Here is a 26,890-nt window from a genome sequence, read left to right as displayed (position 1 = left end):
AGAGCATGATTTCTGTTCTCATCCTGAAGCAAACTTCTTAACCTGAAGCACTATTTCTGGGTTAGCGGAGTCTGTAACCTGAAGCGTATGTAACCTGAAGTGTCTGTAACCTGAAGTGTCTGTAACCCGAGGTACCACTGTACATCATTTTGAAATGGCTTATTTGTATATTTTGAATGACGTCATAACCAATTATATTCACTAACAGTTATTAGCCAGCGAGTTGTGTTTGCATTTTTGCAATTACAGTGGTGCCCCGCAAGACGAATGCCTCGCAAGACGGAAAACCCACAAGACGAAGGGATTTTCCGTCTGCAGAGGCGCTTCGCAAGACGAATTTCCCTATGGGCTTTGCTTCGCAAGACGAAAAATGACGAAAATTTTCGGGGTTTTATTTTGCTCCAAAACCCCTTATTATGAATCGCTAAGCTGCTAAAAGCATTTTAGCAGCAAAACCGCTAACCCCCCCCCCTTAAAAAGCTGTTTTTAGCCCTTTTTTAGCCAATAGCGCTAATAGCGCTACTCCGTCAATGGGCTTGCTTCGCAAGACGAAAAAACCGCAAGACGAAAAGACCCGCGGAACGGATTCTTCTCGTCTTGCGAGGCACCACTGTATATTGTGACAGGCCTCAGATGATCAGAGGACAGATGGCAACTCATTTTTAGCTATTTAATAGAGAACCAAAGCCTGCAGAAAGAGCCAGAGGAACGCCATTTGGCAACCCAGTGAGACCAGAGTTCGCAGGCTGTGGGAACAGAAAACTCTGCTCTATTTTCAAAGATATGTTTTGAGAGACCATGTTATCTTAGAAGCACAACCAATTCTGCTGGCTGGGCGTTGGATATATATGCATTTACAAAGTGGTTGAAGTACCAGATGTTCTTCATTATAACATAGTGTTTTTTAGTTTTTTTAAAAAAATAGATCAACATGATCTAAAAAAGTGTAACAATTTTTTTGGAAAGCCAACCAGCTTACAAAAAACCCCGGTGCTGTAACCAGTCACTGGCAAGACTGTCGCCCCTTCATTCTCCACATCTTGAAAGTTAAAACTTCTCATTTATCATCCAGAGCTGGAGGCCAGTCAACATCCACCGACTGCAGAGAGAAGGAAACAAAATGCAAGCATTAAATCACAAATGGGAGACTCCCACTTGTTAATACAGCATATATGGATCTCTAACCAGAAAACGGGTGGCGCTGTGGGTTAAACCACAGAACCTAGGACTTGCCAATCAGAAGGTCGGCGGTTCGAATCCCCGTGACGGGGTGAGCTCCTGTTGCTCGGTCCCTGCTCCTGCCCACCTAGCAGTTCGAAAGCACGTCAAAGTGCAAGTAGACAAATAGGTACCGCTCCAGGCGGGAAGGTAAACGGCGTTTCCGTGCGCTGCTCTGGTTCGCCAGAAGCGGCTTAGTCATGCTGGCCACATGACCCAGAAGTTGTACGCCGGCTCCCTTGGCCAATAAAGCGAGATGAGTGCCAGAGTCGGTCACTACTGGACCTAACGGTCAGGGGTCCCTTTACCTTTAGCCAGAAAATGGCTGAAATGGCATATGAAGAAGAGAAGAAGAAGAGTTTGGGTTTGATATCCCACTTTATCACTACCCGAAGGAGTCTCAAAGCGGCTAACATTCTCCTTTCCCTTCCTCCCCCACAACAAACAGTCTGTGAGGTGAGTGAGGCTGAGAGTGTGACTAGCCCAAGGTCACCCAGCAGCTGCATATGGAGGAGCAGAGACGCGAACCCGGTTCCCCAGATTACGAGACTACTGCTCTTAACCACTACACCACACTGGCTCTCTATGAGGGCATGGATGGGTCATAACTTTATACCTGGGAGTATCATGACAATTCTATGATTGTTACTACAAAGAGGAACAAGGAAGTAGCACTCACTTCTACATCCAGCTCCAAGATGTCAGCGGTTGTGCCCAAGAGCGTACCAATGTTCGGCTTGGTTCTTCCAAAGTCTCCATGAACAAACTCTTTAATGTAACTAGATTGCCATTAAGGACAAAATGACAAAGGTCAGACGACCCCACATATCTTGAACGGTGGGGGGCGGACAAAGGAAGGGCTGACGCTCAGTGATAGAGCATCTGCTTTGCACGCACAAGGCGCCAAGTTCATTCCCCAGCATCATCACACAGGGCTAGCAAAGGCTCCTGCTGGAGAGCGGCTGCCACTCTGTGTTGGCACTATTGGGCTGGAGAGTGGCTGCCAGTCAGTGTTGGCACTATTGAGCTGGATGGACCCATGGGATGACTTTGCATAAGGCAGCTTCCGAAAGGGCACAGTGTGTGGAGCCCAGAAAGGGAGTGTGGCTTGTTCATTAACATTCACCTGCAGCATTAGACCAGGTGGGTGGGCTGTACCCCAAACTGGGGTTGTGTGTACGCTGTGTGTTTCACTAATCACTCTGCATAATCTTGCCCCAAGAAACACAGGATTATGCAGCCTACACACGTCATGGAAATTCAGAAAGCTTGTTATCCTGACCTTCTTCCAAGGAGTTCAGGGTGGTGTATATGGTGCGGGTTTTTGGGGGGGGGCATTGTCATGTGGGTGGTGCTGTGGGTTAAACCACTGAGCCTAGGACTTGCCGATCAGAAGGTCGATGGTTCGAATCCCCGCAACGGGGTGAGCACCTGTTGCTCGGTCCCTGCTCCTGCCAACCTGGCAGTTCAAAAGCACGTCAAAGTGCAAGTAGATAAATAGGTACCACTCCAGCGGGAAGGTAAATGGCATTTCCATGCTGGCCACACAACCTGGAAGCTGCATGCCGGCTCCCTCGGCCAGTAAAACAAGATGAGTGCCGCAACCCCAGAGTCGGTCACAACTGGACCTAATGGTCAGGGGTCCCTTTACCTTTACCTTACTGTGGCTCAAAAAGGATACGTCCCGGCCTGCGTCTTCAGATGGAGACGGAAATGATGCTCATCTATGTACTCCGACTGCATGGTGTATATGACACGGACCCTGACGGCTAGCGGTCGCCGGTGGAGGACGCGCAGTGGAGTTTTTTGATCGAGCTTTAATTCCTGTCCAAGAAATAAAAAAACGAACAAGCAGAAATGCAGAGCATTAAGTGCAGCAGATACGCGAGGAAATATAAAATAGTTTCTGTGCTGCAAAAACCCTCATGCCGCTGAGTTATAGGGCACACAGCTGCGCTATATAACTCTTACCAGTTACGACGGCAGACTTCTTGCCCTCACCCTCCCAGTCCAAATACCAAACCAATGGAAGCGATAACTTCAGTGTTTGGAAGGTGATATTGCAATTAAGCACATCTCTGTATGCTAACGTAAGTGGATCAGGAATCCACAGACCTCACTCAGAAGCAACCGTGGGTGTCAACAGTAAGTCCAAATCTGCAAACATGAGCATGGCCGAAACTAGAGATGCCAGATAAATTCGATTCAGTTTGCCTTTACGGTTAACCTATCTAAATCACACCTCTGTAAACAGTAAGTTACCCGAAGCACCGCCAAATCTTCAAAATTCACACTTCTCTGAATTCTGCAGTGCAGGTCTCTAGCCAAAGCAATGCGTACTTTGTGCATTAGGTATGTAAATGAAAGCAACATGCAAAAAAGGATTGCTTTTTCGGGGAACTGCTTCGCAAAAATGTCTGTATCAGGCAAAACTACATACGAATATGTGTATTTTAGGAGAAATTTGCACTAAAGCACTGGTGAATTTTCATTCATGGTGGGGGGGGGGGGAATGCAAACTGAACTTTAAATTGGAAAAAGAAGAAACTAAAATTGACAAATACATCCATCCCTAGCCAACAATGAACATACATCTTATTTTAATGACCTGACTTTTGCACAACTTTGGAAATCCACTTCCGAGCTAGGGAGGAGGTAGGGTTGCGGGCTTCACGCCCCTCCCCACACTCGCGGGGGCTGCCCCCAGCCCCACGCGTTAGCAGGGAATACTCGGCCGTGTCATACCCTGTGCCAGCCAATTGGCTGGTGCGCGGGGCGGGGCCTCGCCTATTTAGGTCTGGCTCAGCCGGGGACCGCCCTCTTTCCAGCGCAGCAGCTGTCCGGGTTTTCCCTCCCCTCCCACCTGTTAGGCTAGGTTCACTGACGCTGCTATGAACTTCGGTTGGTCACCGTCAAGGGGCCTGGTAGGAATTTTTCCATCTGGCAGGTTGGCTCCAGCCATTTGGTTTTCGCCTACCATGTAGCAAACCGTCACAACTCCATGGTATTGGCAGTAGGCATTGGTGGGGGTACAGTCTATTGTTATGCAGATGAAGGGGAGAGAAGGAGCGCCATCACCTTCCCCCAAAGCGAAGGGTAGTCCGGTAAAGGATTCCGGAGGGCGTGGCCTTGTCCTAAGCCTATGGAGGTGTGGGCCCACGGCATGCCCCCACTAGGTGACCCCAGGGGAGGGCCTAGTTGACGTGCCTCAGCAGGACTCCTCCCACTGGTGGTTAACCCTCACCGGCCAGGCCGGTTAGTGGTAGGACCGATGCCTAAGCCAATACTGCTCAATTCCTGTAATCAATAAAGTTGAGGCCTAATTCGACCCATTAACCTGAATTCTTGTGTACTGTGTCTTTATTGCTATGGGGGGAGGCGGGAACTCGCCACACAAAGCTTTTACAGAGTTACAATTAAATACAATCAACTCTCCTTATAGAGATGGGAGACACAGAGGCATACCAACAAACGAAGGTGTTTACATTAGGGGATGTCCTGAAGTAGAGGACCTTATGCATTATATCTTGCACTGCCCCTTATATAATGAAGCAAGAGAAAGATTTTTAGCACCTAGAATGACAAGGTCCCCTGGCCAGAACCCCTTTGACATGATTTTATATCTCCTCGCAGACACAGATAAGTATGTGACCTGGCGTGTAGCACTCTTTGCAACTGCCGCTAGGAAAATTAGAGCAAATTATATAGCCAAGGTAGCCACCAACTATAAAGGAGATGAATTTATTTGACCCTATCTACATCAAGCTATATTTTATCCTTATCACCAAACTCTGAATGTAATTGAACACTGTATTAATTAACATCATTTTTTAATATATTAGTGGCCATTTATTAATTTTAGCTTATAAATTTTATTGTTTAATGTTTTAATTTGTATATTAAGATACTTTTATAGCTCTGTTTAGAGTAGGTAATGTCTTGATAACATAAATGTTTTAAGTTTTTTGTATCAATCCAGTATATTTTCTTTTAATTGTGGAATGATTCTGTGTGCATTGTGGCAGCCTTTGGCTATGTGCAATAAAACTGACTGGCCCTCCCTAGCCAAGACGCTAACAAATCCGTGCAGCAACCCTGAAAGGTGGGTTAAGCGGAAAGAGTGTGTGCCTAGACCACGGCCACCAAGGGAACTTCTTAAATTGGGCAGGTCTTTAATTGGGGAATTCCTATGGCCACCAAGAGGAACATGGGTGGCGCTGTGGGTTAAACCACAGAGCCTAGGGCTTGCTGATCAGAAGGTCAGCGGTTCGAATCCCCGTGACAGGGTGAGCTCCCGTCACTCGGTCCCTGCTCCTGCCAACCTAGCAGTTCGAAAGCACAAAGTGCAAGTAGATAAATAGGTACCAATCCAGCGGGAAGGTAAACGATGTTTCCGTGTGCTGCTCTAGTTCGCCAGAAGTGGCTTAGTCATGCTGGCCACATGACCCGGAAGCTGTACACTGGCTCCCTCAGCCAATAAAGCGAGATGAGCGCCGCAACCCCAGAGTCGGCCACGACTGGACCTAATGGTCAGGGGTCCCTTTACCTTATGGCCACCAAGGGAACTTCTTAAGTTGGGCAGGTCTTTAACTGGGGAGTCCTAAATTCCAAGTGTATAGTTAAAGCTATGGTTTCCCCGGTAGTGATGGAAGTGAGAGCTGGACCATAAAGAAGGCTGATCGCCGAAGAATTGATGCTTTTGAATTATGGTGCTGGAGGAGACTCTTGAAAGTCCCATGGACTGCAAGAAGATCATACCTATCCATTCTGAAGGAAATCAGCCCTGAGTGCTCACAGGAAGGACAGATCCTGAAGCTGAGGCTCCAATACTTTGGCCACCTCATGAGAAGAGACAACTCCCTGGAAAAGACCCTAGTGCTGGGAAAGATGGAGGGCAGAAGGAGAAGGGGATGACAGAGAACGAGATGGTTGGACAGTGTTCTCAAAGCTATGAACATGAGTTTGACCAAACTGCGGGAGGCAGTGGAAGACAGGAGTGCCTGGCGTGCTCTGGTCCATGGGGTCATGAAGAGTCAGACACGACTAAACGACTAAACAACAACAAATTCCAAGTCCAACATTCGGCCCACTATACTCTGTTGTCTCCCTTGCCGAAATGTGCAGGCTGCAAGGGCCTGGCTGCCTGTGTCTTCCTGTGAAATGGGAGGAATTTTGCCACATTAACAGGAGCGCACAGGGAGCAAAACAGGCACCTTGCAGGAAGGAAGGCACTTCTGTAGGCAGAACCCTCACAGAGATTGTACTCTGTTGTGCAACTACAGCGTGAGTAAGACGGCCTGCACAGAGATGTGAGCCCAAGGGTCATGCAGAGGCCGTGGAAAATCTGAGTGGGAGTAGAATTCAGTTTCCCTTCTTCTGAAGAATAAAAATACAGAGGAAAAAATGAGATTATTATGTGGCCCTTACTGGTTGTGAAGCTATGCTTAAAACTGGGCTGGGCAATTTCTACTGAAATCTCAAAAAGGCTGGTTGCGGGGGCCGAAGAAGAGGTTTCTCATGGTTGGGCCTGCGGCATAATTAGCAAAGCCAGAATAAGTTCTGAAAACGTAGAAGGTAAATCAAGATGTGTTCAACGTGCAATGTGAATTCATATGGGCTTTGCACTCCCTGGGTGCCTAGTTTGAAATTTAGACTTATTTATTCTCCTGAAACAGGAATGTATACACCCACAGGGCAATGAAGAAGAAGAAGAAGAAGAAGAGTTTGGATTTGATATCCCGCCTTTCACTCCCTTTAAGGAGTCTCAAAGCGGCTAACATTCTCCTTTCCCTTCCTCCCCCACAACAAACACTCTGTGAGGTGAGTGGGGCTGAGAGACTTCAAAGAAGTGTGACTGGCCCAAGGTCACCCAGCAGCTGCATGTGGAGGAGCGGAGACGCGAACCCGGTTCCCCAGATTACGTGACTCTTAACCACTACACCACACTGGCTCAATGAGAAGAATTGAGATAGTATATATACCATATATTGCCACTACAGCCAACTCTGGTTTCCCCGTGTTATGGTTTTAGATTCTGGAGAAACACACAGGTGGACATTCCTACCACACAATGCCCATCTGTCGCACATTAGAGGAGAATAATTTTATGCCATATCTCAGATATTACGGGCATTATAGTAAGCTCTGTTAACAGCACACACAGTCAGAGCACGCAAATATCTCATCCCTGGTTACTCCAAAGTTCTTTGTGTCTCAGCAAAAGGGCGTTTGTTTCTGCTACTGCTATACAACTGCCAGTCAGAGTCCTTGCTTATCTACTGGCAATAAATAAATAAATAAATAAATAAAGGTAGATCTCTGGCGTCTTTTAATTTCATGACTGCTGTATGGAAGTGAGAGCTGGACCATAAAGAAGGCTGATCGCCGAAGAATGAATGCTTTTGAATTCTGGTGCTGGAGGAGACTCTTGAGAGTTCCATGGACTGCAAGAAGATCAAACCTCTCCATTCTGAAGGAAATCAGCCCTGAATGCTCACTGGAAGGACAAATCCTGAAGCTGAGGCTCCAATACTTTGGCCACCTCATGAGAAGACTCCCTGGAAAAGACCCTGATGTTGGGAAAGATGGAGGGCGCAAGGAGAAGGGGACGACAGAGGACGAGATGGTGGGACAGTGTTCTCGAAGCTACCAGCATGAGTTTGACCAAACTGTGGGAGGCAGGGGAAGACAGGAGTGCCTGGCATGCTCTGGTCCATGGGGTCACAAAGAGTCGGACATGACTAAACAACTAAACAACAACAACAACAGATCTCTGGCTGATTTGCTGTAGAGCTGGATCTACTTTCTGCTGCCCACCCTGGTCGTGCACAATGAAAACAACAAACAAATGCGATAAATACCACCCCCGACATGCAACCTTCATGTTGTCTAGAAGCTCAATGTCTTCGTTCCGGATGGCTTTTTCTGTCCATATTAAGGCACTGTAAGTTTTGGTCTTTGCTTCCTCGCCTTCTTTCATGTGCCCAATGGCCTCTCTGAAAGACAAGCAAATAAATGGGCAACATCCACAGGAATCTGAAAGGTGAAAGGACTCCTCAACAGTTCCGGTTTATCTTTATGAATGGCTTGGGGTGGGGTTGTGTGTGTGTGAGAGAGAACCTTCTCTCTTTCCCCCATCCTGCAGGGTACAGTGATACCTCAGGTTACGTACGCTTCAGGTTACAGACTCCGCTAACCCAGAAATAGTACCTCAGGTTAAGAACTTTGCTTCAGGATGAGAACAGAAATAGTGCTCTGGCGGCGCAGCGGCAGCAGGAGGCCCCATTAGCTAAAGTGGTGCTTTAGGTTAAGAACAGTTTCAGGTTAAGAACAGACCTCCAGAATGAATTAAGTTCTTAACCCGAGGTACCACTGTTGTGTAATGCCTGCAGGCAGGGCTGTGGCTACCTAAGCATTCTGCACCCAGAGATTCCTGGTTCTGCAACCAGAATAAATTAGGGACGTAAAGTCGGGCTGAACTGCAACAATTAATTGGTTCACAAACTGACTTTATAAACGCACACACTTTTTATCAAACAAAAAAGTGGCCAGGTTAACTGGTTAGTACACTTCCTTTTAAAAAGTAAAATAAAAATAAAAATACAAGTGCTAATAAAGACCGCAGGGTTTAAAAAGACAGAACAGAGGGGAATGCCTGTAAGACAATGCCTCCTACGGCATATGTATATATTTTTTGCTCATACAGTGGTACCTCGCAAGACGAATGCCTCTCAAGACGAAAAACTCACAAGACGAAAGAGTTTTTCATTTTCTGAGTTGCTTCGCAAGACGGATTTCCCTATGGGCTTGCTTCGCAAGACGAAAACGTCTTGCGCCTTTTTTAAAAAACCGCCAATGCATTCCTATGGGAAACCGTCAATACACAGTGGTGCTTCGCAAGATGAAAAAATTCACAAGACGAAAAAACTCGCAGAACGAATTAATTTCGTCTTGCGAGGCACCACTGTATGCACTTTTGATTAATGAATTGCAGAATCAACTGAAATCATATAATTAATAATAAAAAATGTTTTCTTTAATGGAGTGAGAGCCCTAAACCATGGCAAATTCCCCTACACTTGTTTTTGTGTGTGCGTTATTTGAGTCTCACCCCACCCTCCACCAACAGAAGGACTGCTTAGCCCCTCCTCTTCTGGCTTCTGAAATTTCGCTAGGGACTAGGAACTTGCTTTTTTTTAAAAAAAAAAAAGATCTCCATAATGTGTGTGACTATGCAACACATTCACAGCTATGAAAAAGGAGTATGTTAGACGTGCCTTGCTTTAATTAGGACAGCTGAGCTATACTAAGGGTTCAATTTCTGTTACAGATCACAAAGGCCCAGCTCTGGAATCCATTTACAATCTCGGCTTCAAAATATGTGAAATGAAATCCTGCAATGTAATGGAAACTCTGCCTTCTGCCTCTTATCTCCCTCTAAGGGCAACTGCTGTGGGCAGAGGATCAAACTGTGATTGCATTATACCATTTCTGGACAGGTGACTCAAAGGATACTGTTGAAGGAAACAGTTTAGTTTGTTTTGCCTGTTCCAAAACCCTCCCAAATCAGAGCTTTCTTTGGGCGCGCTTCAAGGGTGACAGAACCACCCTGTTGCTGCTGCTGCTGCTTCTACTGCCATTTTGAAAGAGCTTCACAGAGATGGCACAAGGTTGGGAAAGGGTTAACACACCCAGGTTACGGCCTCAAATTCCCTGCTTTTCCACACACCAAAAAAAAAAAAAAAAAAGAGCTTTATTCAAGTACCAAAACACTGACCTCGTGACGAGCTGTAGATCGCGAACTTGGACTTTGTCTGAAGAGTTATTTATTATCTATAAACGAACAAACAAAGATTACCTCAGCCTCATCTGACGGTTTTAAATTTAACACGATTTCGGGGTTTTACAGTTAAAAAACAGAAAGGCAATGGGAGTTTCCTCATGCAATGGTTTGAGAAGAAACTGCCTTTTTCTCTGGGAGGAAGAAATAGCCAGAACCAGTGAAAGTGCCCAATTTTTGTTTTGCTTTTTTTAAAAAAGCTCTAATCTAAATACAAAGTGCTGCTGGCCGCAGCGCGTAGAGCACAGCTTTCCAAACTTCCCATGTTGGCGACACACTTGTTAGACGTGCTTCATTTCACGACACAGTAATTCAGTTTTACTAGCTAACCAGAGGTTAAACTAACCCCTTTCTGGTTCTGGGAGGAGTGCGGGGAGCGTTTGCACGACACACCGACACACTCACGTTTCGTGACACACAGCTTGGAAAGCCCTGGCGCAGAGTGTTGGGCTAGGAGTGGGAAGACTTGGGTTCAAAACTCCCACATTCCACTACCTTCCGACCCAATCTACATCACAGAGTTACGGCAAGCATAACCCTTGCGGGAACTATGCAAACTGCCTTGAGCTCCCTGACAGAAGACCTGACTTCTTTAACCAAAAATAAATCAGATGAAGTTATAAAATAGCGAACAGTAAGCATGAATCAAATCACAACACTGAACAGAAGAAAAGAGTTTGGATTTGATATCCCGCCTTTCACTCCCTTTAAGAAGTCTCAAAGCGGCTAACATTCTCCTTTCCCTTCCTCCCCCACAACAAACACTCTGCGAGGTGAGTGGGGCTGAGAGACTTCAGAGAAGTGTGACTGGCCCAAGGTAACCCAGCAGCTGCATGTGGAGGAGCGGGGATGCGAACCCGGTTCACCAGATTACGAGACTACTGCTCTTAACCACTACACCACACTGGCTCCAACAGCTCTTACTCCTTAAAATATTTTGACTGCATCTTGATACAAGGCAGCCAACAGCTCAGTGTATTGCTTGCCATCTCTAACTTGTGCATATCTGAAGTCAGCTCTGCTAACCTCTACTTTTTTCATTGCTATCCATTTCATCAATGGGCAGCTGTGGGAGCGTCTGAAGGAGAGTCTCTCCCCCCCCCCCCCCATCATTCAGCCCGGACACTGAGGTCCAGCTCCAAGGGCCTTCTGGCAATTCCCTCCCTGCGAGAAGTGAGGTTGCAGGGAACCAGACAGAGGGCCTTCTTGGTGGTGGCACCAGCCTTGTGGAACGCCCTCCCATCAGATGTCAAGGAAATAAACAATTATCTGACTTTTAGAAGACATCTGAAGGCAGCCCTGTTTGGGGAAGTTTTTAATGTTTGATGTTTTATCGTGTTTTTAATATTCTGTTGGGAGCCACCCAGTACGGCTAGGGAAACCCAGCCAGGTGGACAGGGTTTGTATGTACGTATAAATATTATGCCATTCGTTCACTGGACATCCAGACCTTTAGCAAATTCTGTATCCTACCAACTTTTTCTCCCTTAAAACTATGCCATCGAAATGCCCACGTAATCCTTCATTATCAGGCTGGTTTTGTGTAGCATTTGCATATCCCTCTAACTTGCTATTGGACTTTCTCAGGAGGTCTCCCACCCAGGGACTGTTTAGATTCAAAAAAGTGGTCGCATCTTATGCTTCCAGATCATGTCCTGGGAATCGTTGGAAAGTGAACAAATGTTATCAAAGGAGGAAGGTTTTACTACAGAATTGTACAGTGGTACCCCGCAAGATGAATGCCTCGGAAGACGAAAAACTCGCTAGACGAAAGGGTTTTTCGTTTTCTGAGGTGCTTCGCAAGACGGATTTTCCTAAGGGCTTGCTTCGCTAGACGAAACGGCCCTGCCTCTTTTGTCATGGCGACGGTCACTGCACGCGCGCACGCTCGCTTCCCCGCTCCTCCGGCTCCCTCCCACCTTCCGGCTGACGGATCCTCCGGCTCCCTCCGACCTTCCGGCTGACGGCCGACCTTCCGGCTGCCTCTCACCACTGCCCACCCCCCTCGCACGCTCCCCTCAGAGAGCCACTGTCGCCAGCAGCCAGCGTTGCAGCCAGAGTCGTGCTCCTGAGCCCCGCCGCCCTCCAGCAGCCGCGTCGCGCTGTGGCCACGACGCGCGGGTGAGTCCGAGGTACCGGCTGCGGCAGCTGTCCTGCTTCTCCCCGCCCCTCCCCGCCGTTGTTAGTGTTAAAATGCAGTGGTGCTTCACAAGACGAAAAACTCGCACAATGAAAAAACTTGCAGAACGAATTAATTTCGTCTTGCGAGGCACCACTGTATTTTTTAAAAAAAGCCTGGAAAAAAAACTTCAACGAATAATCCTCTAAATCCCAAAATAGTAAAAACAACAACAAAAAAACTCCTGGCTGCATACCGTAAGGTCGCGAATATAAGCCACACTTTAACTTTTCACGGTCGGAATTTGGGGAAGAAGTGAGGTTTCAGGCCAATACGGTATTAAAAATTGTAATCCGATTCCCTGAGCGTGACTGGGTAAATTCCACAGAACCCTGAATACAGCGGTACCTCAGGTTACAGGCGCTTCAGGTTACAGACGCTTCAGGTTACAGACTCCGCTAACCCAGAAATAGTACCTCGGGTTAAGAACTTTGCTTCAGGATGAGAACAGAAATTGCATGGCGGCGGCGCAGCGGGAGGCCCCATTAGCTAAAGTGGTACCTCAGGTTAAGAACGGACCTTTAGAACGAATTAAGTTATTAATCCGAGGTACCACTGTATCAGGGAGGCTAACTTTCCACTTTTCTTACTACTCTTTTATAAGAGGGGTTGGGATGTGCAAGGCACCGGTCTTAACGGATTGGCAGGATCCATAAGAAGGGACAGCCCCTTAGGTATCTTGACCCCAAGGTGGTTAGGGCCTCAAAAGGAAACAGCCAGGACTTTGGGAGGAAAGGGTCAAGTCTTGTCTCCCATCCAAGTACTAACCAGGCCTGACCCTGCTTAGCTTCCGAGATCAGATAAGATCGGGCATGTTCAGGGTAGTATGGCCGTAGACTTGTGTCTTGATGCCCTAAAAAAGGTTTCAATCACAGACGGGTAGCCGTGCTCGTTTCTTGCAACAAAAACCACAAAGAGTTTTGTGGCAGCTTAAAGGTGGCTTTGCAGACTGCCTGCCAGTGTGCCATTTTCAACACCTTAAAAGCCATTTACCTGTTGAAGCTCCTTCATTTCCTCTGCAGCCAAGCGGACCTTCCGAGGATTCACGAGCTCAATCGCGAATGGCCTTCCTGTCAAGGTTGGAGCGACCATGAGGTGCAGTGGGGGGAAAATGAGGACAGGGGGTTGCAAGTGACTGCATAATAAGATATCCACAGATATTTTTGGTGGAGTAAAAGGGGGGGGGGAGTAAAGGAAAACACTCTATTCGCAGGGCCTTGAAATGCTTTTACTTATCTTTGTAAACAGCTCTGGGAGCCCATTTGGGGTGCAAAAGCCATAAATAATAAGGCATTTCTAAATCCGTGAATTTGTGCTGCCAGCACAAAAACTGTATGAAACTTTTAGAACATGAAATCTAATTGCTACACAGATATTTGAATGCAAGGTGCAGGCACTATTCTGACCCACCACCAGAGGGCACTGTCTGCTTAAGGGGCTCCAAACATACCAGCTTGTGCCATTGCCAGGACAATCCTTCTGAATCCAATAGGCCTTATTCCCGGGTGTGTTTAGGATTGCAGACTTAGGCTGCGAGCCAAGCTTACCGTTGCCCAGTGTTCTCACATCCACATCTTCTCTTCCGGAGGATGAAAAATTAAAACCTTCAAAACAGGAAGGAAAAGGTCGGCTGAGCTTGCTAACTCACCAATGCCACACAACCCTGAGCCCCTGTTGCTGGACTCCACGGCTTGGGGTCAAACGGAAAAAAGTGCTCTTAGCTCCATTCTATAGTTTCCGAGCACAATTCAAAGTGTTGGTGTTGACCTTTAAAGCCCTAAATGGCCTTGGCCCAGTATACCTGAAGAAGCGTCTCCACCCCATCATTCTGCCCGGACGCTGAGGTCCAGTGCCGAGGGCCTTCTGGTAAGAAGCAAAGCTATAGGAAACCAGGCAGAGGGCCTTCTCGGTGGTGGCACCCGCCCTATGGAATGCCCACCCATCAGATGTCAAAGAGATAAACAACTGACATTTAGAAAACATCTGAAGGCAGCCCAGTTCAGGGAAGTTTTTAATATGTGACATTTTATTGTTATTTTTCATCTTTGTTGGAAGCAGCCCAGAGTGGCTGCGGAAACGCAGCCAGATGGGCGGGGTACAAATAATAAATTATTAATTAATTATTTATTATTATTATTATTATTATTATTATTATTATTATTAAGCCCCTGTAAGAGCAACACTAATGGGGAACCCATCTATGGTGTGGACAGGGAACAGTACGGATATGAAAAACACTGGACACATTTGGGGTCCGTGCTGAAGAAGCCCACAGGGCACCCCCCAGCCCCAGCCAGCAAGGCCACGAATTTCATAGGGAGCCTTTCAGTCTGGAGTGAAGACAAGTAAGAGGGAGCCATGTATAAAAAAATGGATGGTGTGGAGAAAGTGTTCAGGGTGACATTTCTCTCCCTCTCTCATAATAAAATAAAAACTTGGAGCCACCCAATAAGGCTGGATATTGGGAAGATTCAGTACTGAGAACAGGAAGGAGTTCTTCACAATGTCAGTTTGCATATCTTAGTACAGAAAGTATTGATCTGGTGTGTAAAGATCTTTCCTATTCTACCAACTTCAAGAGGGTTCTGGAAGCTTCTCTGCGTAAGAGAAGCAAGCAGAAGGTTCATGATGTTTGGGTTATTCCTTCAGAGAAGCTGAGTAAAGCTGGTTTGAACTGGTTCTCTTATCTCTTCTGTCAAGGTCATGCTGACTATAATAAGAGGCCAAAAGGAGCCTGGGTTTCACTTTCACTTTCTATCTCTTTTCCTTCCGTTGTGGGTACTCTGTACACAGTATGCTTAGTGTTAAGGTTTAGACTTATTGTAAGTTATTGTAAGTTTAAGTTAAGTCTGCTGCAACTGGATTTCCTGACTATATTAGATTTGTGACCATTACAGTGGTACCTCAGGTTACATACGCTTTAGGTTACATACGCTTCAGGTTACAGATTCTGCTAACCCAGAAATAGTGCTTCAGGATGAGAACAGAAATTGTGCTCCGGTGGCGCGGCAGCAACAGGAGGCCCCATTAGCTAAAGTGGTGCTTCAGGTTAAGAACAGTTTCAGGTGAAGAACGGACCTCCAGAACGAATTAAGTACTTAACCCGAGGTACCACTGTATGCTCATTTGCCTTCAGTAGCAGTAAAGCTCTGCTGGATGAAATATAATTGCCTCTGGTCTATTTTTTGGAAATCCCGCAACGTGTTTAAGTCTTTACTCTGCTGACTATACGCTGGAATCTGCTCTGGATCGATATTGAGTGGAATTCCATGACAAGTTAAACTATGGAATGAATTCCCACAATGGGTAGCGATGGCAACCAGTCTGGTTGGCTTCAAAGGAAGATTGGAAGATAAAGTTATGAATGGCTCCTAGCCACAGTGGTTGTGGTCTACCTTCAATGCCAGAGGCACTATGTCTCTGAATACCAGCTGCTAGGAAACAGATTCTGCTTGTGGACTTCCCACAAACCCCTCACTGGCTTCGTTGAGAGCGGGATGTTACACCAGGTGGGCCTCTGCCCTGAACCAGCAGCCAGGCTCTGTTTATGTTGTTATGAGGGGAGGTGCAGCCCAGAAACACCCGGAGAGCAGCAGGTTCCTCACCCTCGCTGTGTGGGCAAATGCTTTTCCTTTGGAAGCAAGAAGAATTACCGATGAAAGAAGAATGGCGGGTGAAATTAATGCACTATGCAGAATTAGATAAATTAACAGGAAGGATTCGAAACCTGCGGGACCAGAGATTCTTAGAAGACTGGAGTAAATATATGAACTATTTGAAAAGCAATTGTAACGAACAGATTACGCTAGTAGGACTGCAAGAAGTTCTGTAAGGAGGGCTATTTGAAATATTACAAGAAAATGAAGAGAATTGTTAGTTAATGATAATTAAGAATAAGAGAGAAATTAAGAAATGTAGAATAAGTGATAAAGAACAGAAAATCATCAGAGGTTGTTGACGGAAGTCTAAAACATTGTATAAGATAAAGAAGTTATGTTAAATGATTGTTGAAAATGATATGTAAAAAACCCCCAATAAAAATGTATTTTAAAAAATGCTTTTCCTCCACCACTGAGGTTTCATCGAGAGGACTAACGGCAAGCAGATGTTCTCTTGGGCAAGTGAGCCACCCTGTTGCATGGGGACAGGTGGTCCAAAAACGAGCCATTAGATTTTTCTACAGGTAGGTTTTTACCCAAAAAGAAAGGCTTCTCCAGAACAAAAATGGCACCCAACCTCTTGGCAAAAGTAGGTTAAGGTGGGAGTACAAACAGGTGATTCTAAGAAGGGTGTTCCAGGATGTGGGCACTACCACTAAAAAGGCCACGCCCTGAATGTAACTTTCCATCCAATAGATTTTGGGTGGCTTGATTCAGTTATGCATGGAAGACATGCAGGTATAAGGACGCGCACTCAGTGCATACAGAAAGCACTCACTGTCTGCTTTGAAGGCAGCCATGAGATGTTCTGAGATCAGTTCTTCGACGGAAGACTCCATCTTCCTCTCTCCATCTATAATCCAGGGAGTCTGGGGTAACGTTCTTGAATATTTGTTATATCTCCCTGTAAAGGAAACAGAGGGTATTTAGTACCCTGTAAGTTTTGCAAAAGTAGCAAAGGTTTATTTATTTTTACTTGAAGCAGGGGAAACAAACAGCACAGCACTATTTATTAATTTTAGGCACCCAGATAATGCCCAAATAGGCTTCTAGGTTTTTTACAAGTAAATTAAGAGATGACTGCAAGGGGTGGGGGGACGACCCACTATATATTTATGTACTGTATTTTTCGCTCCATAAGACGCACTTTTCCCGTCCTAAAAAGTAAGGGGAAATGTGTGTGCATCTTATTGAGCAAATGCAGGGGGGAGGCAGGCAGGAAAAGCCCCCAAGAGCCACATACAAGCTCCAGGCGGCTCTTGCGGGCTTTTCCCCAGGAGGAAGAAGGGACTAACGCGGCCAGTCAGTCCCTTCTCCCTCCTCGTAGAAAAGCCCGCAGGAGCCGCGTGCTCCTTAAAGGGTGCGTGGCTCCTGTGGGCATTTGCGGGAGGTGGGGGTATTGCCATAGCCGCGCGCAGCCTCTCCCTGCCAGAGAGGTTGCGCGGGACTAAAGAAGCCATAGCCATGAGCAGCCGCTCCGGCAGGGAGAGGCTGCCCGCAGCTATGGCTTCTTTAGTCCCACGCAGCCTCTCCCAGCTGGAGACGTTGCGCGTGGCTAAAGAGGAAGCCAAGACAGCGAGCAGGATGGAAAGGCTGCGCACCTTTCCACTGCTCCCCGACCTGCTCTTTGGGGCTGGTGGCGGGCTCCCCCCCCCGCCAGCCCCAAAGAGCAGGTCGAAAGGAACCCGAAGCCTCTGGAGCGCAGCGGGAGTTCCTGCTGTGCTCCGGAGGCTTCAGGTTCCCTTCACTGAAGCCTGGAGAGCGAGACTTCCAAAGTAGAGACTCTCCAGACTTCCAAAGTAGCCGCCTAAAGGCGACTGAACGCACCTTGAACTGCACCTTGTTTTAGAGGGGGAGAACAAGAAAAAAAAATCTCCCCCGCTTCGCTGAAGGGATGCTGGGCAGAGAGGGGGAGATTTTTTTTTTCTTGTTCTCCCCCTCTAAAACAAGGTGTGTCCTATGGTCGGGTGCGCCCTATAGAGCGAAAAATACGGTATTTACCGGCAACGAAGATGGCCCCATTGGTACACTGAATGTCGACAGCTGTGCAAGGCTCCTTGGGTGAAGTCAGAGGGCATTGAAAGTTTCTGTATAGGAGAAAATAAAGGAGCGAGCCATTAAAAGCACACGGCAAGACCCTGGCAGGTTGAAAGAGAGATAAAATGGCCTCAGATGTATCTTACAGTAAGCCATAAAGCGACCTCAGAGGTTAAAAGAAAACAGGAGAGATATTTGCCTGGTGCCTAACTGCCATGACTTAAGCACAGGTATGGGCCCCTGGGGTGAGAGTTGACAAGCAAGGTGTTGTAGCTGAAAAGGCCCTCACCCCCGTATGGTGGAGCCACTTGGAGGAAGAGGAACAAGACATTACACCCCTTGGTTTTCTGAAATTCAGTATGTCCTGCATAAGATTCGGCTGAATCAGTATCAGAGTGGCTTGTGCAGAACTTCAGAAAGCAGAAGGATCTAACGCCTTGTTTCTTTGCCCATATCCAGTAATTTGATGTCCTTATCAGAGTTCAAGCTATTCCCATGTTGAAGAATTGGAAATGAAGTGTTAGCTGTTTTCCAAGACTACCTTTCTCTAAATCCAGAGATTGAAATACTGAATTTGTTTCATTCTCAGTTGCCCCAGAATGCATTCAACTGCAATTACTGTCAGAGAGAGAGAGAGAGACCTGTCAGAAATCACACAACTGAGACACACAGTGGCCAAGAGAGACATACATGCAGATCTGAAATCACAGTGAATTTTGGGGTATGGGGAACCAAATGCAGACGCCACACCCATTTAGACTCAGAATGTATTAACTCATTTACTTATTACTTCCAGGTTTATATGACATTTTCACCTGTAACATTTCACTTTGCTCTTTGATTTTCCTGATAAATTCCCATACACCAAGGTTAAAATAGGTTCAGAGCTCACTTACTTAAGAAAATCTTCTTCGCTGATCATATCTAAAGCCTTAACCACAGCCATTCTGGTGAAGACAGACTGCAAATGAATAAAGTATCAGGTATTTCGAAAACAATTCCTCTGTTTAATTCACTTCAGCTGAGTCAATGGAATGTCGTTTCTCATAAACTGTTTCTCTGATGCTGTTATTTTAATTAATACTTAATTGTTATTTTGGGTTGCAACACTTAGCTGCCACAATGTCCCACTGAATCCAGCAGGACTTACTTCTGAACATATATTGGATTGCACTGTTAATCAGAATCTTGTACATCACCTTGGGAAGCTTTGTTACAGAAAGATGTTAATACATTTTGTTGTAATTTTTTTGGATTCTACCTGTAAGGTGCTTTGGAAACCAATCTTGGCTGGGGAATAAGTTTTAGAACTCACACACAGTAAGGATGTAATCCAAATCCAGGAGGGAAATCCCACAAGAACAGAAAAAATGAAGAATAACTTTACTACACAGTATAAGGAGGGAGGAAGGAAGAACAGTAACAAGTTTGTGATGGCTTGTGACCCTACTAAATTCTGATCTTGCAAAAAAATTGGGAAAGAGAATAATTCCCCAGAAATTGCTTACCTGCTTGTTCTTTTCTTGTTTGAAGCAACTTGGACATGCCAAGGCTCTAAATGGAAAAACAAACAGCATTTAATTGTTTGACAACTTTTTTTAGACATGGTGCCAGAACAGATCCAGTGAGGACAAGGTTGCAAAGGCCTATGCACCTGGTGTCTAAGTCAGAGAGCATCCACCAAGAAGATCTTCCCTCTCCTTCCTGACATCAAAGCATTGGCTGCTTCTTGGGTACAGATACCCCTCTCTGGATATTGTGTCTAATGTTAATCGAAGGTGCTGCCTACTCTGGGTGGATGCTTGACAGTGTGTATGGAGGTCCTGGGCTACCCAGACGACAAGACCCAACCCCCTTGGCTTGGCTGATGTGGTCCAGAGGAAAGCAGAGCCATACATTTGGCACCAGCCTGGCTGCAGGAGTTGCCAAAAGGAGGCGTACAAGGCGCCATCCAAGCGCCTTAGGGAATCCACTCTGGATTTGCGCAGGAGTTACTCCTTAGCCTTTTCTCCTCCCAAAGATGTCCCTGTGAATGTGCAACGCCATTATTCATCACATCCCAACTTACAGGAAATGGCAGTCCTCGTCTGTTTCTGGATGAGCGAAGACCACACTGACTTCAAACAGGCTCTGAGTCGCAATTTAAAAGACAGTGGAAAGTTATTGTTTAATGCGGTAGTGGAAATGTAACATTCTCCCATTCCCTTCTGTAGCCTTGAACTCTGTTTGGGTACCTGCCTGAAACTCTCTCCCTCGCTTTAGGTAAAGGTAAAGGTACCCCTGCCCATACGGGCCAGTCTTGCCAGACTCTAGGGTTGTGCGCTCATCTCACTCTAAAGGCCGGGAGCCAGCGCTGTCCACAGACACTTCCGGGTCACGTGCACAGCGTGACAAGCTGCATCTGGTGAGCCAGCGCAGCACACGGAACGCCGTTTACCTTCCCGCCATTAAGTGGTCCCTATTTATCTACTTGCACCCGAGGGTGCTTTCGAACTGCTAGGTTGGCAGGCGCTGGGACCGAGCGACGGGAGTGCACCCCTCCACGGGGATTCGAACCGCCGACCTTTCGATCGGCAAGCCCTAGGCACTGAGGCTTTTACCCACAGCGCCACCCACGTCCCTTACTCCCGCGCTTTAGCTCTGCACAAAGAAAACGAGCTTGTCAGGAGGAAAGGTTCTTCCCTCGCTCTGAAATTTTCCATGTGCAGGGATAATTAAACTTTTTTTTTTAATTTAGAGGAGGATTCAACCACCCATGCACCATTCGGAAGTGGCGCAGACCAGGCACAGAAGGCCCATGACAATAAAACACTGTTGAAGTTATATAGTTATACAATACCTTTCCATCAGCAGGGACCCCCAATTGCTCCAGGAACAGGGGGTGAATAATCCATTTGTATGCTTCCTTTAGCTGAACAAGGTCTTCTTTTTCTGCTAAAAAATCCTGTTTCCTAAATGATTTTTAAAAGTAAGACTCAGCATCTTAAATCAAGCGGGAGGAGTGGGGGGGGGAGAGAATTCAATCAATTCTGTTTAGTTTCAAAATACTCATTTCAATCGATAGTTTTGAAATTGTACCTCTACTCTCAAGAATTTTATAACCCAAAGTACTAACAGCAACTAGAATACATGTTGTAACATTTGCTAATGGAAGGACCTGCCAGCAAGAAAGAGGAAATGACTAATTAAAAAGGGCAGTTCAGTAATGCTGTGACTGGAGCAAAAAACCCACAACTGATTAGAAGTTTAAAAAGAAAGGGGCAAAGTATCAGCTGGTGTGAGAAGCAAGGCCTCTACTGAATGGGACTTGCTTTTCATTAAATATTATGTTAGGACCTTGCCTGCAAAGATGCACTTTTGTGGGATTGTTGTGGGGGAATTTAGCACTATGTGAAACAACCGTGATGCTTCTCCTTCCAGCTCAGTGCAGGAACAACAATGGATCAGTGGTGCTAAGGGGCTTTAGTATTAAGACGATAAACTGAGTTGGGCAATCAGAGGAGTTAACTACCAAGGGAAGAGGGTGAGATATTGCACATTACACCCTCTCAATATGATTCCCCTCACACGTCCGCCAAGCACACACCAAAAGAGAACAATACAGTGCCAATGACATTTGAAAACCTAGCACACAAGGCAGGATGGAAAAAACCCCACCAGGAAGTACTCACTCCATTTCCTCTTTTACTAGCAACCATGCTGCATGCTTCAGGCATGGACCGAGAAAAAACAGAAAAATGAAAGAGAGGGGGGGGGGCAGAGAGAGAGAGAGAGAAGTGGTAAATTAAATGGCTTCATAACCTTCTCATCTAACTAGCTGGAAAAACCCAGACCAAGAATCGGCTACATTCACAGGAATCAAAGCCACACAGGATACACAACATCAGACGTGGCCAAGTCTCCCCCACCAATTCAAAAAGCCAAGCTTCAGATCAGCCTAACCCAATTTGCCCTCCCTCTCACTCACCCCTCGCCCAATTGCTACTGGCCATGTATTGCTGGATGCCACACATGGTTTATTTCCTAACAGGCAAAAACAAGGTAAGTTTTTTAACCACCCCTGCCCCCTTTCCTTCTCAACGAAGGCCATACTCAGAGCACAAACAAAAGCACAAGCAAATACTCACCTCCCTTACAGATAACTGTGGGGGGAAAGAGACTGAAAACACAAAGCTGGTAAACTGGTATTCAGCAGAATTAATCTTGTGGCACACCTGAAAAACAATGAACTATGTTTATTATTGTTATTTAAATATAAACACACACACACACACACACACACACCGCTATGCAATTAAAAAAGTTCTCAAAGCAATTGCACCTTGTACAAGAAGGCTTGCAAGCATGTTTGAATAAAATTGTTTTACATTCTCATCAAGGACAAGCTTCCCTATGTAGATGTGCTTGCTTCTACCAAAGGAATTCTTCTGTGTAGTCAGGACAGCTCACTAACAGTCCCACTGCCTGCATGCTTACTTGGAAGTTAAGTTCCACTGTGTTCGTTGGGGCTAGCTCCCAAGTAAGCATGTGTACAATTGCAGCCTAAATGAGATTTCAGCAAGGAAAGTTCAGTAAAACCCTTAGAGGTATACAACTAAGTTTTAATCGCAGTAGACCCATCGAAATCAATGAACATGATTAAGTTAGGTTCATCTATTTCAATGGGTCAACTCTGACTAAGACTTAGCTGAATGCCACCCACTACATGCATGCTGTATACGTGTACATCCACGGGAAATGCTGCAGTTTTTTTCAACAGTAAAACTACCAACCAGCCGACACTTACCGCTTTGACAAAATCCATCTCACAGAGCTCTTGCAGAATTCCCAGGCAGATGCTACACACAGCTGGCCTTAAGTTCTCATCACCACCAGCAGTTCTATCATTCTCCGCATTAGGTACCTGGTGGCTTCCATTTGAGGTCTGTTCCTCCCCTTCTTTGACACTATCCAGTTTGATTCGCTTATAGGGAGGATTTGCTGTTTCACAAGGTAATTTGTTCTCCTCTGTAGTGTTCTCCAGAAACTCATGCAGTTCGCTAAGCAACTCCTGATCGATAAAGGAAGCAGAATAAAACTTGGTAGGTAGAAGGCTGCCAGGGGTGGCTTCAGAATGTACTGTGAGCCCAACAGCCAGGTGTCCTGAAATCAACAGCTCCTGTAAATGCGCAACAGTCTTTCAACAGAGAATAATGTCAAATAATCTGTTGCCTTGCAAATTAATGTGGATCTGCTAAGCAATTAAAAGGGTCTTTGATATTGTAAAGGTAAAGGTAAAGGTACCCCTGCCCATACGGGCCAGTCTTGACAGACTCTAGGGTTGTGCGCCCATCTCACTCAAGAGGCCAGGGGCCAGCGCTGTCCGGAGACACTTCCGGGTCACGTGGCCAGTGTGACATCGTTGCTCTGGCGAGCCAGAGCCGCACACGGAAACGCCGTTTACCTTCCTGCTAGTAAGCGGTCCCTATTTATCTACTTGCACCCGGGAGTGCTTTCGAACTGCTAGGTTGGCAGGCGCTGGGACCGAGCAATGGGAGTGCACCCCGCCGCGGGGATTCGAACTGCCGACCTTTCGATCGGCAAGCCCTAGGCGCTGAGGCTTTTACCCACAGCGCCACCCACGTCCCTTGATATTGTAGTCCTGTGCATATTTAGGTAGGGGTTAGACTCACTGAACTTTGTGGGACTTAGTTTTGAGTAACTGTTTATAGGATTCGTATCCTATGTACATTGGTATCATACATGTTTTGAGTAAATGTGCTTAAAATTTTATATATGGATATTATATGATGGCCTACACTTGAAACACCTAATACAGGTTTGGCGAGGAAGAAGAGGAGGAGTAAATGTGCACAGGATAGTATCATAAAAGTGACACCAGAAGTGAGAAGAGGAAGTGCACTTGTTCTTAGGAACATAGGAAACTGCCTTATAATTAGTCAAGTCAATGGTCTATCTAGCTCAGTACTGTCTATGTGGAGTGGCAGTGGCTTTCCAGGGTTTCAGACAGGGGGCATTCCCAGTCCTAACTGGAGATGCTGGGGACTGAACCTTGGACCTACTGTATGCAAGGCAGATGGTCTACCACTGTGTCATAGTCCTTCCTCAGAGCTGCAGGTCTTTCCTATACTTCTTAGACAGATAATGGGGAAGAATGTGGACTGGACTTCTGGGTAGGTGGAAGACACAGGGGAACTGGAGAAAGTATATGATGGAGGGAAAGAAGACAACAATGGATTTTAAATAGGTTGACAGCTGTTTGTTGTTCCTCATTTTGGGGTTCTGCAATTTTTGTCTCCCCACTCCAAATGCCCCAGCCTCCTTTCATTCCCCAAGAATATGCCTCTTGCTCTGAAAGGAAGACCTGGATCAGAGAGATCTGAAAATGAATTAAAACCACCCCATCATTATCATAATGTACTTCAATTTAATCAAACCTTATAGGGTCGCCTGTACAAATCCTGAGATCCTATCCGGCAAAACCTGAAAATACAACGCGGGCATGCTCCAAAATTCAGTAACTTCTGAGCAATAGACTTGTCCTTTTCAGACAGTGCAGTTCTGCTGGTGCTCATGCTGGTGAAGCCTGTATTTGAAGAGAAAAACAATCAGCAGAAACACTACCACAGCAGGCTGGATTGAGGGAATTGAGGGAACACTCATTAAAATAGCACAGCAGTAATTCAAAAGGGAGGACACTGAGATGCTGAGGACCATTCAGAAAAGAACAACAACGAGCATGGTCCCATGTATGAAATCATTTCCTTGTGAGAAAAGTCTGATTACTAGAAACCAAAGAACTAAATCTGGGCCACTGAAGTATGAATTGCCTTATACTGAAACTATTGGTGTATTTAGCTCAGTACAGTGGTATCTCGGGTTACATATGCTTCAGGTTACAGACTCCGCTAACCCAGAAAAATTACCTCAGGTTAAGAACTTTGCTTCAGGATGAGAACAGAAATCGTGTAGCGGCGGCACAGCAGCAGCAGCAGGAGGCCCCATTAGCTAAATTGGTGCTTCAGGTTAAGAACAGTTTCAGGTTAAGAACAGACCTCCAGAACGAATTAAGTTCTTAACCCGAGGTACCACTGTACTGTCTATGCTAAATGGCAAAGGGTATTCTCAGCCCTGCCTGGAAATCCCATTGAGGACCGAGACGGGGGCGTTCTGCATCCAAAGCAGCTGCTCTACCACTGAGCTGTGGCCCTTCCCTTCTTCCTGCACTGTATTTTTCCTGCACAGAAGAATACCACTCCCGTCTCCTCTTTCCACTTCCACCGCCACTAGAGTTTCCGCTACTTAGGCTGTCATCACTATCTGATAACACAAGCCATACTATTCTAACGCTTAAATTCTAAGATGAAAACCACATTTACCTAAGAGCAAACCTCGACTTGCTTTCGAGTAAATATGAGCATAGCGTTGCGCACTACCTCCCTCCTCTCTCAGATTTTGCTAAAAGCAACTCACTGCGCCCAAATAGCTTAAAGAACCCCCCAACCCTCCATTCCTAAGAAGCCGAGGTTATTTTCCAGCTCACCTGCCTCTTTTCGCTTGCCAAACATAAAAAAAAACTATGGGGGAACCATTCACCCGTTGCACCCTCGGTCCGCTCATCAATGAGTTCCGCTCTCGTAGGGAGAGAAAGGGGGAAGAGAAAAGAAAACAGCCTCCCAGAAACAAGAGTTCCGCCTCCAAGTTTGCGGCGGCCTGAAGTCGAGCCTATAGGGTACCCAAGCTTCTAAAGGCTTTCCGAGCTATACTTCCGGATCCCAACAGCCGTTCCGTCGTGAGTGACCGTGCTTTAGAAAACAAAACAAAGCAGCTATAGGCTTCGTTGGAAGACCCTGTGCCATGTTGGCTGAGCTCCAGAACTCAGGCATCGCACCCCATTAAATGGCAATAGCTAACAATATGAATAAACTTTGAATAATTCAAAAGATAAAAAACGGGGCATTTGATGGGCGGTGGAAGAAAAACATTAAAAACACACACATTAAAATCGGCCAAAAACATCGGGAAAACGCAGGGCCGGATTTAGGTTTGATGAGGCTCTAAGCTACTGAAGGTAACGGGGCCCTTTATGTGCCCAGCTGTCCTTTGTCAACAACAAATTGTCAGTGTTTTTTGTGTTGAATATACGCTATATGGTAATTTATGGATCTAATAGCAAATAAAGGTAAAGGTAAACGGACCCCTGACCATTAGGTCCAGTCGTGGCCGACTCTGGGGTTGCGGCGCTCATCTCGCTTTATTGGCCGAGGGAGCCGGCGTACAGCTTCCGGGTCATGTGGCCAGCATGACTAAGCCGCTTCTGGCAAACCAGAGCAGTGCACGGAAACGCTGTTTACCTTCCCACCGGAGTGGTACCTATTTATCTACTTGCACTTTCACGTGCTTTTGAACTGCTAGGTTGGCAGGAGCTGGGACTGAGCAACGGGAGCTCAACCTGTTGCAGGGATTCGAACCGCTGGCCTTCTGATCGGCAAGTCCTAGGCTCTGTTGTTTAACCCACAGATAACAAAATATGCATTTTAACAAAGTAATTGTTGAACTGAAATACAATTAAGAAGAAGCATATTAATAATGAAATACAATTAAGAAGTAGTATATTAATAGTGAAATAATTAAGCTGTAAATTAAAATTCATAAACTTAATAATGCAAACACATTGGCATTTAGCAATAACAAAAGTTAACTCTTTAGAAACACAATTTACAAAGACTCATAATCTAGTCTCTAGAAACTTGCTATAACATGAAATAATAATTTTAGGTTTTATTTTATTAGTTTTTTATCTTACATTTTGGAACTGTACATCCAGGTGTTTTTTCCCCATTTAATTTTTTTGGGGGGCCCTCAAGAGAGTGGGGTCCTAAGCTATAGCTTGTTTAGTTTATACATTAATCCCTGGGAAAACGTGCAAAATATGTTTTCGTCGGTAGCCGAGCGGGG

At 46.0% G+C, this 26,890-nt stretch overlaps 1 protein-coding gene and 1 long non-coding RNA gene across 5 annotated transcripts in view; one reads left to right on the top strand and one right to left on the bottom strand.

The window, feature by feature from the left end:
* LOC310674052 overlaps nucleotides 1-5,842 on the top strand; it is an 81,544-nt gene extending 75,702 nt beyond the window's left edge. The window contains exons 2-3 of the long non-coding RNA XR_014509360.1: nucleotides 5,147-5,386; nucleotides 5,817-5,842. This is a non-coding gene — a long non-coding RNA (uncharacterized lncRNA). The remainder of the gene's footprint in view (nucleotides 1-5,146; nucleotides 5,387-5,816) is intronic.
* Nucleotides 920-26,884, bottom strand: PUS10 (pseudouridine synthase 10). 4 transcript variants are annotated; one of them, XM_083432651.1, is made up of 18 exons: nucleotides 26,739-26,884; nucleotides 24,370-24,518; nucleotides 22,719-22,982; nucleotides 22,060-22,146; nucleotides 21,604-21,638; nucleotides 20,772-20,883; nucleotides 20,001-20,062; nucleotides 19,441-19,486; nucleotides 18,829-18,893; nucleotides 17,897-17,982; nucleotides 16,674-16,799; nucleotides 13,784-13,840; nucleotides 13,230-13,306; nucleotides 9,995-10,050; nucleotides 8,096-8,213; nucleotides 2,900-3,042; nucleotides 1,898-1,997; nucleotides 920-1,099 (listed from the first exon to the last, which is right to left on the bottom strand). In XM_083432651.1, the coding sequence occupies exons 2-18, from the start codon at nucleotides 24,505-24,507 to the stop codon at nucleotides 1,058-1,060; spliced, it is 1,614 nt and encodes a 537-aa protein (XP_083288777.1). In that variant the 5' UTR covers nucleotides 24,508-24,518; nucleotides 26,739-26,884; the 3' UTR covers nucleotides 920-1,057. The 4 variants fall into 4 exon arrangements, with proteins under 4 accessions (XP_083288777.1, XP_083288775.1, XP_083288776.1 ...); XM_083432649.1 differs by lacking the exon at nucleotides 26,739-26,884 and adding an exon at nucleotides 25,476-25,619 and having other exon boundaries at nucleotides 22,719-23,090; XM_083432650.1 differs by lacking the exon at nucleotides 26,739-26,884 and adding an exon at nucleotides 25,476-25,619.
* Nucleotides 26,885-26,890: the final 6 nt, after the last annotated feature.

This window comes from Podarcis tiliguerta (genome assembly GCF_965153285.1).
Source record: "Podarcis tiliguerta genome assembly, chromosome: 3".
Lineage (NCBI taxonomy): Eukaryota > Metazoa > Chordata > Lepidosauria > Squamata > Lacertidae > Podarcis > Podarcis tiliguerta.
The sequence above is the reverse complement of the archived record's forward strand: the minus strand, read 5'-3'. Positions and strand labels throughout refer to the sequence as shown.

Coding starts and splice junctions, on each gene's coding strand:
- PUS10 (XM_083432649.1), bottom strand. CDS start 25,500: ATGTTTGGCAAGCGAAAAGAGGCAG. Junction 21,639..22,059: donor CACAGTTATCTGTAAGGGAG/GTGAGTATTTGC, acceptor CCATGCCTGAAG/CATGCAGCATGGTTGCTAGT. Junction 16,800..17,896: donor TGGGGCCATCTTCGTTGCCG/GTAAATACCGTA, acceptor TTTCCTTTACAG/GGAGATATAACAAATATTCA.